Below are 16,749 nucleotides of genomic sequence, written 5' to 3'. Positions count from 1 at the left end.
TTGGACTATCTCCAAGGTCCCTTTAGAAACATAGAAACATAGAAGTCTGACGGCAGAAAAAGACCTCATGGTCCATCTAGTCTGCCCTTATACTATTTTCTGTATTTTATCTTAAGATGGATATATGTTTATCCCAGGCATGTTTAAATTCAGTTACTGTGGATTTATCTACCACGTCTGCTGGAAGTTTGTTCCAAGGATCTACTACTCTTTCAGTGAAATAATATTTTCTCATGTTGCTTTTGATCTTTCCCCCAACTAACTTCAGATTGTGTCCCCTTTTTCTTGTATTCCCTTTCCTATTAAAAACACTTCCCTCCTGGACCTTATTTAACCCTTTAACATATTTAAATGTTTCGATCATGTCCCCTCTTTTCCTTCTGTCCTCCAGACTATACAGATTGAGTTCATTAAGTCTTTCCTGATACATTTTATGCTTAAGACCTTCCACCATTCTTGTAGCCCGTCTTTGGACTCGTTCAATTTTGTCAATATCTTTTTGTAGGCGAGGTCTCCAGAACTGAACACTTCATGCCAAAAATAGTTGAATAGGCTTTTAATGAAATTGAAAAGCCTGACAAGCTTACTTTCAGCCCTATAATTCTATATGTATTTGCAAGTTTTGGAAAGGTTTGCTAATTTGGAAGGGTGTTTTGGAAACAGCCTTAGTTAAGAGAGGTGATTTGCTTTGTCTGCTTTCATTACATCATATTAAAGCATCTCTAATCCTACAGTCTACAATTTTAAAAAAACCCACTCGTCTGTCCTGTGATTTTCTGTGCAAGATGTTAACTACATAAGAGCTCAAAGTGAGCCCTTGAAATTGCATAGGTCTGTTGGGGAACATTAGTATTAACTATAGATGTATACCCAAACTGCATTTAATCTTCATAATAGCATTGGTTGGGGAAGCAAGTCCAAGGAGATACATTTCACCGTTATCCTTTCTGAGCCTCCTGTTCACCCTGACTATGAAATAAAGTATGAAGTAAACTCAATCAGTGGAAGTAGTAGTATGTGCTGTTTTTAAACCAGCTTTTTGGTGTGCATATCACCAAAGAAGAAGAAACCACAGATTTCTTGAATTCCTCATCAAATAAAATGCATGACCAAGATGTCCTAATTGAATGCATCTAGGTTTTGCAATTGATTAGAAAGTTGGCTGACGGCAAATAGTATTTTTTTAGAGTTGGAAGTAGCCCTGCTTTTCCATGATGTAAACTCATGATTTGTTCCATTGTCACTTCATGCCAAAAATAGTTGAATAGGCTTTTAATGAAATTGGAAAGCCTGACAAGCTTACTAACCAAGAGAAAACTGAGATAACTGTATGCACTGTGAGAAGCAATGCTTCATTTATACCACCTTTGATATTCTGAAGTGTATGTTCAGCTCTGTTTCTTGTTCTCATACCATCCTGGGCAAATTGCTGCCCAATCTATTTTGGAAGGCTCCAGAGAAAGAACACTTATGACTACAGGAGACAAGTTCTTTCACTATGTAATAGCTCCCACAGTCAGGAAATTGCTTCTTCTTTCAGGTTTGAAATCATTTTTAAAAATAAAATGATATCAAATAACTGGTTCTGGTTTTAGCTGGGGGTGCTATGGAGACATTGTCACCTCCCTTCAAGTAATGGAGAATTGCTGTTATGTCAGTCCTTATTCTTCTCTTCTTTATAATACTCATTTTAAAATCTGTTTTTCATACATTTAATCTCGGAGCGCTTTCCAGTTCTTTTGCTCTTCTTTGTAACCTTTTTAGTTACCCAGCATCCTTCTTGTATTATGGCAAACAGGAGCCAGTGTTGTTGTTATTGCTGTTGTTAACAAAGAAACTTCTTTCCAAGTTATGTAGATAACTTGGATACTATCTATAAAAAGACAGATGGAATCAGTGTGAGATTAAAATAATGGCTTTCAAATGTACAGTGCAAAGAATTCAGGCATTCTTTCTCTTTTGCAGTTCAGCAGGAAGAAGAATCATGCCAAAAGGCCCCACCCTAGACTTTGCATAGGCTGACTATTATTATTATTATTATTATTATTATTATTATTATTATTATTATTATTATTAATTAGATTTGTATGTTAAAATTTGTATGTTAAAAAATTGAAAAAACTAATTTAAAAATACATTATAAAAACTTATCTACCACACAGTCATACACACTCAGTCCAACTAAATAAAAAATATAATAAATATAATAAGGTCAGCAAAAAAGGGGAAGGGAGATTAATCCCCCCATGCCTGGCAGCAAAGGTGAGTCTTCAACATTTTACAGAAGGTGAGGAGGGTAGGGGCAGTTCAAATCTCTGGGGGAGTTGATTCCAGAGGGCTGAGGTCACCACAGAGAAGGTTCTTCCCCTTGGTCCCGCCAGGTGGCATTGTTTTGTCCATGGGACCCGGAGAAGGCCAACTCTGTGGGACCTAATCGGCCGCTGAGATTCGTGTGGCAAACACTGGAATCAGTGTTCCAGGTTTGATTTGACTAAAGTAGCATAATGGCAGTATGGCAACTTTGCATGATGTTGTCACTGAATCTCTGTTGATGGAGCCTAAAATTACATTGTCTCCTGTGGTTGCTGTGATGGTGAGATGGGTGGCACGTACATTTAATAACTAACTAACTAACTAACTAACTAACTAACTAACTAACTAACTAACTAACTAACTAACTAACTAACTAACTACAAATACATTTGCTTGTTTATTCTTAATTTATGAACTATCAGGACATGTCCTTCCTGACTGAGTTTGGTATCTAACATGCCTTCCAATTCTATGATTCTTTGATATCTTTTGGTTGGTTGGATGGTCTGTAGTACAATTTTCCTAATTATTATTAGAGACGCAAATAACAATAGAGAGGCTAACAGTATAAGTTAGAATTTTTATTAGGTGTTTCGGTTCCTTCATTATAAATTTTTTAAATATGGTTGTATTTTCAATTAAAAATATCTGCAAATAATAGCAATGATAACAGTACTTAGACTTATATATTGCTTCTGTAATTATATATACTGTTTTTTATGAGATTATTAATTTCAATTGGAACTGGATGGGTGGGCATTGGATTTGGTATTGTGTACTGTACTGTTTTTTATTATTGTTGTGAGCCGCCCCGAGTTTGCGGAGAGGGGCGGCATATAAATCCAATAAACCTAAACCTAAACCTTTACAGCCCCCTCTAAGCAGGTTACAGTGTTAGCATATTACAGTGTTAGCATATTACTATTCTGAAATAGTAAGTTTGTTTCAGATCAGGATAAATTTAAGTACGTTAGAGTTCATTAAGAATGAGGGATAGTTTATTTAGATTACTGTTTAATAAATTACAGGATATAGCTTTTGTTGATCCTTTTTGGCTCCTTTTATCTTATTAAAAAAAGGCATTATGTATTTAAAAAAATCAAGTAAAATCTATATAATTGACACATTATCAAGACAAAAGTATAAAATTTACATTAAAGGACATTGCTTCCTCTCCCAAATATTACATTAGGACAGCGTGTCCCCAAATATTTACACTAGAAATGTATAAAAGTGCGCATTCTCTGGCAGACTCTTCATCTTTTAAACATAGCTTGATACAGAAAAAGAATGAAAAACTGATGTAAAAAATTAGAAGTGATATTGAACAGGCTGGATTTGTCCATCCCTAGTTATCATTGCTTTTTAAATGGGGAGCTAATTAAAAGGCAAGCCCATGAGCAGTTATCAAGTGCACCGCAAGCTCTTTTGTTAGTGCCTGATAATCATTTTCACGCTGGGCATTATAGAGTGGTGGTGCTTATTATGGCTTATTAATCAACTATGAAGGGTCTGCCAAGGACTCAGATGATGCTTAAGTGTGTGATAGCCTAATACATTCATATGTAATCATAGCCAAGGAGAAGATTATATAGAATGGTATTTCTTTCATATCTAATAGCTAAGTTACAGGTCATATTTGAACCTTAAAGTATCTACTTTTTAAAAAATTGGAACTTTGAAGTTCTAATAAAACAATGAACAAGAGCACGGTTATGCTAAATTCCTTGATCTGGGAATGGAATGTTCCTAAGAACTCTGGAACTTTTTGTTTCCTTCTAGATCACGGGTGTCAAACTCGCCACATCACATTGCTGTCATGTGACGTATCGCAGTGTTTTTTCCCCTTTGGGAGATGAAATGGGTATAGCCTGCCTGTGATGCATCTGACTCAGTCCACCAGTTTGACACCCCTGCAGTGTAGATTATATTGAATCTCCCCCACCAGACCATGGTATTCCAAGGGTGGTTCAGAGATTTTGGGAAGTAAATCCTTCCAAAATGAAAGTGATTTAAGCTGCTCTGAGGTGGTCTAGTCCTGCAACTGGCTGGAGCACTATATCTTAAGATCTTAAATCACTCTTGATTTGAATGATTCACTCCTGAAATCTATCCAACCTTTTAAGTGCATGTTTCAGGAGTAAATTTGGCAACATCCTGAGGGAAATGGAATTAGAATTGGAAGTGCTCTGAAACATTCTATTTCTCCATTAATAAATTTTGAGAATCTTTGAGCTTAGAATTTTAGAGGTATGAACCCAGAATTGAACATAGCTCATCCACCCCAAATGCATCTTTTGGGGTGCCATTTTTGAATGTTTTTCAAAAACATTCATTGAGAATGTTTAGATACATATTTGATGATGGTATGCTTTGAATGAAAAATAAACTAAACTCACTTCTGGGCCCTATACAATAAAAATATTTTCATGAGTTCCCTAATAAGAATGACTTCCACTGGAGACCATAAAGAATAGAATGAAATAAAATTCTTTATTGGCCAAGTGTGATTGCACACACAAGGAATTTGTCTTTGATGCATATGCTCTCAGTGTAGATAAAAGAAAAAGATACATTTGTCAAGAATCATGATGTACAACACTTAATGATTGTCAAAGGGGTCAAATAAGTAATGAGGAAACAATAAATATTAATAAAAATCTAAAGGATGCAAGCAACAAGTTACAGTTATACAGTCATAAGTGGAAGGAAATGAGTGATAGAAATGATGGGAAAAAAACTAGTAGTAGTAGTAGTGCAGACTTATTAATAGGTTGACATGGTTGAGGGGATTATTTGTTTAGCAGAGTGATGGCGTTTGGGAAAAAACTGTTCTTGTGTCTAGTTGTCTTGGTGTGCAGTGCTCAGTAGCAATGTTTTGAGGGTGGGAGTTGAAACGGTTTGTGTCCAAAACAAAACAGTTTATGTCCAAGTCTACTGCATGTTGAAATAGAAATATTGTACCACAACAGATGGCCCAATCATTTATCTACGCTTTTGGAGAAACTTTGTGGCTTAGTGCCAGAATACAGACTTTGCAATACAGTATATACAGTATATCCCATTTATAACCAAGATCACATTAAACATATTTGAGAGAGGTTTGCTTCAGGCCTGAAAGAAGCTGCTGTGATTCAGGGTAAGGCTGTTCTGGCCAGTAAACAGTTAATATTAACCTGCTTAATATAATATAATTTGTATCCCAATATTTGGTTTGTTAAACTTTTTTTTAGGTAGTATTCTTTGGTCTTGACTCATTGTGTTTCTGTTCTTGTTTTTTTTCTCCAGGACCCACAATTATCAGCTTTAATTTTTGACGAGCTTCAAGTGCCTGAATGTTTACAGAAACCTAGGAGTGAAGGGGAAAGCAGATGTGATGTTTGTGCTGCCCACCTGAATCAGCTTAAGCAAGAAGCAATCCAGGTCATCCACAACCTTGACCAAGCCAGCTGTCAAGAGGCAACAGAAACCTCCACAAATGCTGCTGCAATGGCTGCTGTGATACCAAGATTGACCTCCCAAAACATGGTCAGTGTCTCTTCTCAGAGGGACTTGTCCCTCATGGCTGGACAGGGGGGTAGACAGCCTGGCAAAACTACAAGCTTTTTCTCTGGGACGGAGAGGAAGAAGGGACTAGGGTGGCCACAAGGTGCAGGTGGCTACCAAAACTCCAGCGTTCAAGTGACAGTGGCTCCCAGTGGCCTTAGTGGGGCATTGAGCTCAGTAACCATCCAGGCTCAGCAGTACCTTGAAGGGATGTGGAGTATCTCCCGAGTAAACAGTTTTCTTCCTCAAGCTTGTCTAGTAAGTAACTGCCTACTGTTTTGTTACAGGTTTTGTTGCCTCTGTCTTGAAAGCTTTTACCTATCACAGGGCTTTTTAAAAATCTGAAGGGGTCCAGGAGTTGGGGTGTTCGCTGAATCCTATTTTCTTTTTTTCCTGTATTTTGTCAACAAAATTTTTAATTTAACTTTTCTTTACCCAATGAAATCAGTGGCCCAATGACCTGGCTATGTAATGCTGAACTATCTGTTGGAATGTACTTATTTAATAGATTTTTAAAATCATTTTTGGTGTTACTTTAAAAGTGATTCAGGGTGGCACATACTTAATATTTTTGTTCCTTCTGTTTTCCCTAAACAACAGTCCTATGAGATGGGTGAGACAGGTGACTGGCCCAAGGGCACCCAGCTGGCTTACATGCCTAAGATGAGACACTCTCATTTTAAAAGAGAGAGAGAGATGTATTTTCATTCCTCTGTAACTGGCAGCCATGTTCCAGGGAAAGTGGAAGCAAGACTGATGAAAGAGGCTTTTCTACATGAACACCTCTCTTTTTTTATATATGCATTGCAGTGTTTTGCATGGATGCTTATGGTGCAGCATCGTGATTCTAAATGGAAAATAAATTTATTTATAGTGTTCAATTGATATATAACCCATCTCATGTATCTGAGACTGGATGCCTCCCAGAGTTTAAATAAAAAAACCACAACAATCTAAATCCATATAAATAAATAATCAAAACAATGACAACAGAAATCTCTAAAACCAAGTTAACAACACTAACAACAAAGTTGGAAGGGACCTTCCAGTCCAACCTCCTGTTTAGGCAGGAAACAGTTCAAACAGTGAAAACTATTCACCATAAAATATTAAAATGTGGGGAGAATACCAACTAGTACGTTACAAGCAATATGATCATTGTATATTGACATACATAAAAAAACAATTAAGACAATACAACATTGATATATATGGTTACCAAGTGAAATTATTGCATGTATGTTGGCACAGCTAAAAAACTGAGCCCTAATTATTTAAGATTGAGCAGAAATTCTAAACATAGGCAACAAATTGTAGGGTGTCTTTATTGTCTTACATTTAAATTAGTGGTTATGGTTGGTATTTGAATGTATCATCTGAGATAGACTAGGCTTGAGAGTCTTAGGTGTCTTGTTAAATTTTACAGCAATAGTCACAGAGCAAAATACCTCATTGTAACAGTTCCACTTTATGTGTTCCAGTGTTAAACTTGTCTTAAAGATAGCCTTATTATTTTTTCTGATACCTGTGTAAATAAGTTATGTGTAGAATAGTTGCATTTTCTTTGTCTGTTGAAGAATGTAATTATGGATGCTACATTTTCATAATAGCTTTTTATTCCTCTCAGAGTTAACAAACTGGAATACAAATTGTGTTTGGTTTAAAGATAATCCCTGGATGAAGTATGACAGCTGTTCAGATCTAAATGGTATCAGTAAGCTCTCAAGAAATAATGAAGCAAAAAGTTTAGGAATGTAAAAGATATATTTGAGTTGGGTTTCAGTTAAGATCCTAATAGATACTAATAAAAATCTGTGAATTTATTGGAAAGAGGCCAATGTATGAATTGTGAACAAAGGTTATTTGCTATATTCCCTCATAATGTATTCATATATCACATACAAAGAAAAAAAAAGGAAAATGTGGCTTTCTTACAGTTGCATTTGAATCTCTGAGCTCCCCCAAATGCCTCTGGTTTTTAATGTTATCTAGGTGAGTACCCACTATTTTTCTGCATCCTTTCTGGATGTTTATGAATGAGCAAGTGTGTGCATTGATGGCTCACAAAGATCTCTTCAGTTCTTTGTTTAGTTTATCAGTATTTGGTAAAAATGCATTTTTTTGAAGTACACTCACTCAACAGTTCCCTGGATGGGTACTAATGCAATATTTTTGAGCAGGTCAATCATACGATAGTTTGAGAAAAATGGAACAGAATTAGTTGTGATGGGGTTGAGCCAGTACTAATCATATTTTGTTTATTTATTTATATTCCGGCCTAGTCTCAAAGGATTGGACAGTGTGTCATATCAATAAAAATACCCCTCTAGAATAAATAAATCAGAACAATGACAAGATCAAAATCACAAAAATGAAAGATAAACTCTAAATCAACCAAGGTTGGTGTCCACAATCAGTTAGCTAAAACAAAAATCATGTTGGTTTTAAATGGTTTCTTTCATGTTGAAATAAAAAGGTTTCAAATTTTCTTTAAAATAAAGAAACCTGAAAGCAAAATTGGATTTAGATATATTAAAACAGGAACAATTTATCAATCTCCTAACTCTCCTCCCAAGAAAACCCCAAACTAATTAGTGAGTAAGAATTCTTTATTTTAATAATGTTTATGTTAAGCTAATAGATTGTGCCAATAATTAAGTTATTGCAAAGTCTTTGGAGGGATAAAAGATAAAACTTCATTACCATATAGGAATTATAATTGTTTAATTATAATGGTTAATACTGCCATTCAGTCACCTGAATTGTGACATGGGTGGGAAATAAATTTGATAAATAAAATAAAAGAAATATTCTAAGAAATAGATGTGGCAAACAACCCATATCACTTACAGTGAATGTTATCACACACTCTCTGTGGCATAAAACATTTGTCCTATTTCTGATTGTGCCAAAATCAGTGCAAGACTGTCACGTTTCACAATGTAAACCACTTCTTCGATGTTGCCAACGAAACTACATGTGTACAGTTATGAAAATCCTCAGGAGTTGAAATCAACTCAAAAGTGCAAGTTTTTTGTTGTGCACCTTAAGAACAATTTTGGTGTAATAAAGGAAAGATATTTATTATACTCTTGTTAATAAAATGGAATTGTTTCATGACAAGAATCTGTATATAATAGCACAGTGAAGTTTTAATTCTCCTCTTTTCCCCTTTATGTGTGCTATTGATTTTATTTCACTTTCAGGCAGTAATGGATTTATAATTAGAATATAGTCACAGTAATCAATGATGGGATTATTAGGCATATAAATAGAACTTTTGAAGCTAAGATGAGATAATTTTCTGCTGCAAGTGAGGAACAATTATTGAAGTTTTGTTAAGGGTTTTAAAATAGCATTTGTATACAATTGAAGGTATTTTAAAGGAGCAAATCCAGGTTGGTTACCCACTTTAAAACAATTTTAAAAATTAGAAGGGTAACTTCATACTGCATATATTGACTGTTGTGTTGAATTTCATGCCTACCTACCATATGCAGACAGATTTAAACTTCCTGAATTGTATTCTGAGAAATCTCTTAGCAGAGCCAGGAACTTCCTTTAATTAATAAAATAAAATAAAACTTGGGGGAAGGTATTGGACTCAACAATTTGTGAAAAGAGTTAATTTAATCCAATTGGGTTCAGTGAACCCTAAATACAGATACCGAGGCATGGGAATTTATATTACATGCTGTTGATTTCTAATCTTTCATCCATGGAGTTCAACACAGCATGCATAAGTCTCCCGTCCTGCCTCATAACAACTCTGTGCATTAAGTTAAGGTGAACATAGATGTGAATTATAGTTTTTCTGTTGCTCATTAGAAACCTAACCACTCTACTGCATGACCAGATTCCAAGGGAAATTAAATGGGTAGAGTTAATAGCTCATGAGTAGTTCATGAAGAGAAGCAGAAATCAAACAGCATCATGTTTCAAAGTGCACAAATTAGTAGTTTTTATTTTTACATTTTGCTTCGGAGGCAGATTAAGAATTGGAAAAGGACCCCCCTCCCCCCAAAATTAGTCTTCTTCAAGAGGGAGGGTTTGAATTACCATGACATGATTTTGGCCCTATTCAAGATGTGCCAGACCTTGGACAGCTCCAAAGATAAGCAAACAAATTATTTTATAGATTTCTACAACTTATTGGAATTTTCAACTGAGAGAAAGCTTTGACAACTTAATGTTTTTCATCACTAGATTATTTCCAAGTGGTAAAAGTTCTGATGCAGGATGCAAATCTGTCTGAATCAAACTTACTTAGTTCAGAAACAAAGCAGATCCTGTTTTTTCTCCAAAGGAACCTTTCCATCCAAAATTGTGCTTCTGATCAGTTATCTGATTCTCAGCCCAGCACGACCAATATTTCTACAGGCTTGGAAGCTGCTTTGAAGAATCCATTTCACTTTGGCTCCTCATTAGCAGCTTAGAAAATCAATTTGGCTTGCCATAGTGGTTTGAAATATGTGGCCACTAATAGCTAAATTGTCCCTGGGATTCTATAATACAAGTAACATGGGGAGAAATTTACTTGAAATTTATATAGTAATATATAGTACAATGATAACCAGTTTGGTGTAGTCCTGCCTTAGGCATGAATCCAGTTGACTCAGTCATTTTCTTTCAGCCCTAGGAAGGAGAAAGTGGTAAACAATTTCTGAAAAAGCTTGCCAAGAAAACTGCTGGGACAATTGGATACAATTGAATGGAAGGAAATAAATACATACATACATACATACATACATACATACATACATACATACATACATACATACATATAAATACACACACACATACACACATGCACGCACGCAGACACACACACACCAATATCACCAATAGTGCAATGTTGCAATAATAGGTCCAAAATTCTTACCTAGATGTTTTATGGGATAGCTTACCTGTATTGAATATGTAAAACTCTGAAGTGCATATTTAGACCCAGATAGCAGGGGGGTAGTTTTCTTGCTACTGTGCAACAGCTGCAGGTATTAAAAACCTCAATAGAAATGAAGTTTAATAATAAAATTCCTCTTACGCTGTTTTATAATGAGCCCCACTGGAATCATTGGCAAGGAGCAGTAAAAAGTTGATGTTCAGAAATATTTTTCTAGAAAAAAGCATAAAAGCATTAACTGTATTTTAGTGGCAATTGCAGTGCATAATTTTACTGACATCTTGGCCAAATATGTGTATGCAAACTATATGCTTCCAGGAAGGTTTTATGTCCTTTGAAATTCCACAGGGAAAGTAAAAATTTGTATTATATTTATTCTATTTAACAGTCATGGATCATAGAATTTTAAGGTAAAGCATTTTAAAGTGAAACTATTATTATTTCATGAACAAGCACATTTCTGTTTTTGGAAACTTGTTACATTTCCATTCTAATAGCTATGTCCACTGTGAGATATTTTAAAATAAGTAATAAAACTACTTAACCACCTTTAGATTTGTATGTCAATACATTAGTCATAACTGGGTCAAAACCTATGAAGAATTTCATATTGCACTTTTTAAAGGAAAGGCTTACTGGTGTAAATCACTGTTTTTACATACCTTCTCAGTATGTTCAGGTTTTGGAATGATGAAATGACTCATGAGAGCTGAAACTTTTAATTACTATTCATCTTTTCCTGCAATGCCCAGCTCTAAGATAGTTTTTATGCATATTCTTAGTCACGTAGGGCAGCAGTGAGATTAGTGCTGGCCAGTGCCCTGGATGATCTGAGAGCCATTTTATGCCCTAGTTTTCCTCACCATGTGTGTTCCAGGTAGATTTGAAATATTGTTCCCACATTTTCCATTTCCCAACAGCAAAAAGTTCTAGTTTGACTCCACTGCATTGAGTAGTTTCATGTTGTAAAATTTTAGGCTATACCAGCTCACCCTGCAGTGTTTTCCCCACTTGTGAAGCCTTTTCAGTGTTGTAAACCAGACATATAAAAGAAGGCCATTCCTCCTGACTAATATTCATAAGATGCAGTTTTAATTCCACACCTCAATCTGAAATCCATCTAAAAGAAGTCTAGATTAGTAATCAATCCATTTATCCAGGGTCTTTACATTTGGTATTTCTACCACCTTCTTTAATACCTTCCTCAAATGGTGGCTCAATAAGGCTAGATCAAGAGTTGGTTTCTGTTGTGGTTGGCTCTGCCCCAGCTCGTGCCCCAAGGAATGTGGAGGTGAATGCAGGGGAAACATCAACATGTCATAGGCCTGTTTTATTGCCGACAGAGACAGGTAGTGCAGTTTCCTCGGATGATGAAGAAGGTGGGGGTGACTTGGAAGAGGGGGGCTTGGCACACAACCCAGGAAGCCAATCTCCATTATCTTCCGTCGATTCGGATGAGGAAGTGTTAGACCTACGCATGCGCAGAATTATGCATCGAAGAGACCAATTGAAGAAATATTACAGGAGATAAGAGAGGCCACCTGAGTTTGGATGGGGCTCCAGTAATTAGAGCTGCTGATATAAATAGCAGCATGCTGGCTTGGCCGTTGTGGAAGATTATCTGAGCGTTGTTCTTCAGGACCGTGCCTTGCTGTTTCTGGACTTTGTTTGTTGATTTTTCACAACTTTGAAACCAAAGCAGAGCAAAGTGTTTGTGTTTCACTCCCTTGGAAGAAGAAGGGGTGTGAAGTTTCTTCACAGCTGCTAGCTAAGTACTTAATGACTGCTTAAGGGAACTTGTAAAGACTACCCAGTTGTTTTGGGATGAGTGCTCTTTGCAATACAAAAAAAGTGCTTTAGTTTATTTTGAATTTTGTGATAAAGAACATTGTTTTGAATTTTCAAATGTGTGTGTGTCTGAAATTTGTACCCTTGAATTTTTGGAATATCAGAGAGCCCGGCAGAACATGGCAGGGGAAGGATATGCAAAATCTCCATTCCCTCTCTACTGGGGGAAGGATATTGCCAGCCAGAGGTGGTGTTTGCTGGTTCTCCAAATGACTCAAAATTTTCACGACCAGTTTTCCAGAACCTGTCAGAACCTGAATTTCACCCCTAGAACAGACTGTCCTGGTGTACATGAAAGCCAAGCTATATGAGTGAGGTTTTTTTATATCTTAAAACTGGGAGCTTAGATTGTATCGTGAAGCATAATAGTAATTATTCCAATGATGAAAGCAGCAATACTATAGTGCTAAATATTCTCATCCTTGTTAGCAGCTGTTCTAGAGTATTTTGGTATAATTGTACTGCCTAAATCATCTCCAAAGGCAACTCCAGATAGAATGCTGTGCAATAACCTAATTGGACAGTTATGAGGTGAGTAATGGTTTTAAAGTAATTCATTCTTCCTCAAGCCTTCCTCAACAATCTCCAAATATTTTGGGATTGGAATTACCATGCTTCTCAACCTACATACGTTTTTGCTGACTGGAAATCTCTGTAATCTAATATATCTGAATCATCAAGACAGGAAGAACTACAGTGATACCTTGTCTTACAAACTTAATTGGTTCCGGGATGAGGTTCTTAAGGTGAAACGTTTGTAAGATGAAACAATGTTTCCCATAGGAATCAATGGAAAAGCAATTAATGCGTGCAAGCCCAAAATTCACCCCTTTTGCCAGCCGAAGCGCCCGTTTTTGCGCTGCTGGGATTCCCTTAAGGCTCCCCTCCATGGGAAACTCCACCTCCGGACTTCTGTGTTTTTGCGATGCTGCAGGGAAATCCCAGCAGGAGAATCCCAGCAGTGAAATCGCAGCATCGCAAAAACACCATCCTTGAAACCCGTGATGCTGCGATTTCACTGAGGCTCCAGACCTCCCACCTCCAGACTTCCATTGCCAGCGAAGCGCCCGTTTTGCGCTGCTGAGATTCCCCTGCTGGGATTCCCCTGCAGCATCAAAAAGACACAAAAGTCCGGAGGTGGGGTTTCCCATGGAGGGGAGCCTCAGGGGAATCCCAACAGCGCAAAAACGGGTGCTTCCCTGGCAATGGAAGTCCGGAGGTGGGGCATCCCAGCGGCAGCGGTGGGTTTGTAAGGTGAAAATAGTTTGTAAGAAGAGGCAAAAAAATCTTAAACCCCAGGTTTGTATAGAAACATAGAAACATAGAAGTCTGACGGCAGAAAAAGACCTCATGGTCCATCTAGTCTGCCCTTATACTATTTTCTGTATTTTATCTTAGGATGGATATATGTTTATCCCAGGCATGTTTAAATTCAGTTACTGTGGATTTATCTACCATGTCTGCTGGAAGTTTGTTCCAAGGATCTACTACTCTTTCAGTAAAATAATATTTTCTCATGTTGCTTTTGATCTTTCCCCCAACTAACTTCAGATTGTGTCCCCTTGTTCTTGTGTTCACTTTCCTATTAAAAACACTTCCCTCCTGGACCTTATTTAACCCTTTAATATATTTAAATGTTTCGATCATGTCCCCCCTTTTCCTTCTGTCCTCCAGACTATACAGATTGAGTTCATTAAGTCTTTCCTGATACGTTTTATACTTAAGACCTTCCACCATTCTTGTAGCCCGTCTTTGGACCCGTTCAATTTTGTCAATATCTTTTTGTAGGTGAGGTCTCCAGAACTGAACACAGTATCTCGAAAAGTTTGTATGACGAGTCGTTTGTAAGACGAGGTATCACTGCACTTGGATCCATAGATTCTATTCTCATTTTATTGTTGATCCTGAATATTTATTGTTCTTTTCTTTGAAGCCAATGCACTTTACCATCACATTCAAGAAAATATACAGATACTAAGTTTACAACTATGGCATCAGGTCAGTTAATCAAATTATCACAAGAGCCCTAGAAAATGTTTCAATGAGGGACATGATTTTCTTAAAATTTTATTCTCTGTCAGCATAGCAAAATTTGTTTAACTTCTGACTTTAAGTGTGTCAATTGAGTAATTAAAGATTTAGTAGAGTGAAATGGATCATCTATAGAAATTGTTCTCCAATGTGCTGCTAAGGAGGCTCCAACATGGGTTCAACTTTAGTTGGCTGCTAGCTGCCTAGCAGGTCATTTTTTTAAACTCAGTTGTAGTGTAGGAACGTTATTTTCCCTTCTCCTGACTGCCACTACTTAATCTAGATTGGACTCTCATTTAGCAGATCACCTTCATCTATTCTCAGAGGTAAATAATTGTAGCAAATAGACTGATTAAGAAGAACCCCTAATTCTCAGGTTCATTGTTGGAGTCACTGCCCTTCGTGGGCACAACTCCTCAGGCAAGGCAGGCATAATTGATTGCTTATAGTCCCTATCCTCTGTGGGCATAACTGAACTACTTACCGGCAATTCTGACTGCAGCCATGAGGGTCTGTCTCCGCCAATGGGAGCCAATTTCAAGAGACTTATAGTCTGCCCTGCCATCGGCAACAGGTCTACGCTCTGCCATCGACACTTGGCAACAGCATCAATATTTGGCAACAGTTTACTACAGGACATGATGGCAAATGCATATTCTCGGGGTATTGTAACAGGCATGCAACAATGCTCCTCCTTCCTGGCTGTTCGAGCTCTGGCCCAGGAGATGTGGTCCACTGCAGCCATGCCTTATTCATGCCAAGACTTGCAGTTGGACGATCCTGTGGCCCAGGAAGACAGGAGTGTCCTGGATGAGGATTAATCTGAGGACGAGGAGGTAGCCCCAGATCAACCTGCCTTTACAGGTCTGTTCAAACTGTCCTTATTTAAGACTCTGTTATGTAAAGCCAATTTAGTTGTGATTGATAAATCATATGAACCATCTTTTGGCATTGACCCAACTTCTGGACTCTTTGCTGAACCAGAACGTGAATCAGTGTTCCTTCCCACCTCCAAAATCTTTATTGACAATATTAAGAGAACTTGGGAACATTCAGCAGCTGCCCCAGGACCATCCCTTATTCCTCTGATCCCGAAGATGCTGCAGAAGATACTCTAGGAGGAAGAGAGGGCTATGCTAGTCGTTCCACATTGGTCCCACCATCCATGGTTCGCCGACCTGATAGACGTTTCCATTTCCCAACCATGGCGGATTCCAGACCAGGTCTCCCTCAGACAAGGGGCTCTACTTCATCCAGAGCCCCAATGGTGGCACTTCACCATTTGGCACTTGAGGGGGACCTATTGAGAAAAGACAAACTTCTGGACAACATGCTTGCCATTATTTCAGCATCCTGCTGGAATTCTACCACTTGGATATACAATGCTACTAGGACTGTCTACTGTGAATTTTGTGCTTGGGACCAGCTTGATCCACCCTCTGTCTTGCTTCAACAAATCCTTACCTTGCTTCTGGCAGGTTTTGCAAAGGGTTGGCACACAACATGCTTCGCAGGCACGTGGCTGCCTTATCCACCGTACTTCGCTTCAACAATGTCTGATCCTTATATCACCATCCTAGTGCCCAGGATTTTTTGAGAGGTGCAGCCAAACTTCGTCCCTAGATAATTCATATCTGGGATTTATCCTTGATTCTACAAGCGCTCACCGGACCATCCTTTGAACCACTGCACTCAATTTCACTTTGGTTTCTGTCCTTCAAAATAGCCTTTTTGGTAGTCATTACCTCAGCCAGAAGGGTGTCAGAATTGATGGCACTTTCTGTTGGTCAGGACCTGTGCCACTTCCAGAGGGTTTGCTCCCAGTCTTCTCCTGCCCTGGGTGATTAAGTTTGGGTATATCCCATGCACACTGGAGAAGTACCATTGGTTTATCTGAATGGTATTCTCTGTGCACTGTATGGGGAGTCCAAACCCACCTTGGCTTCTGTGGTCCGGGGTCACAGAATAATTGGCTTTTTTTCTTTTGACTTTAACTAATTTCTATGCCTTTGTTTAAAACTGGACTGCTAGAGGGCACTATTCAATTTGAATAAATTAAACTCAGTCCCAAACAACCAACTAGAGTTGAACTAGAGTCCTTGGAGAGG

At 37.7% G+C, this 16,749-nt stretch overlaps 1 protein-coding gene across 2 annotated transcripts in view; it reads left to right on the top strand.

Moving 5' to 3' along the window:
• KIF26A (kinesin family member 26A) overlaps nt 1-16,749 on the top strand; it is a 195,177-nt gene that overhangs the window by 87,422 nt on the left and 91,006 nt on the right. The window contains exon 3 of one of the 2 annotated variants that reach the window (XM_070751483.1): nt 5,602-5,841. In XM_070751483.1, the coding sequence (XP_070607584.1) occupies nt 5,602-5,841 (240 nt within the window). Of the gene's footprint in view, nt 1-5,601; nt 6,118-16,749 lie in introns of both variants that reach the window. The other variant, XM_070751476.1, reaches the window with a different exon arrangement.

This window comes from Erythrolamprus reginae, chromosome 1 (assembly GCF_031021105.1).
Source record: "Erythrolamprus reginae isolate rEryReg1 chromosome 1, rEryReg1.hap1, whole genome shotgun sequence".
NCBI classification, from domain to species: domain Eukaryota; kingdom Metazoa; phylum Chordata; class Lepidosauria; order Squamata; family Dipsadidae; genus Erythrolamprus; species Erythrolamprus reginae.
The sequence above is the reverse complement of the archived record's forward strand: the minus strand, read 5'-3'. Positions and strand labels throughout refer to the sequence as shown.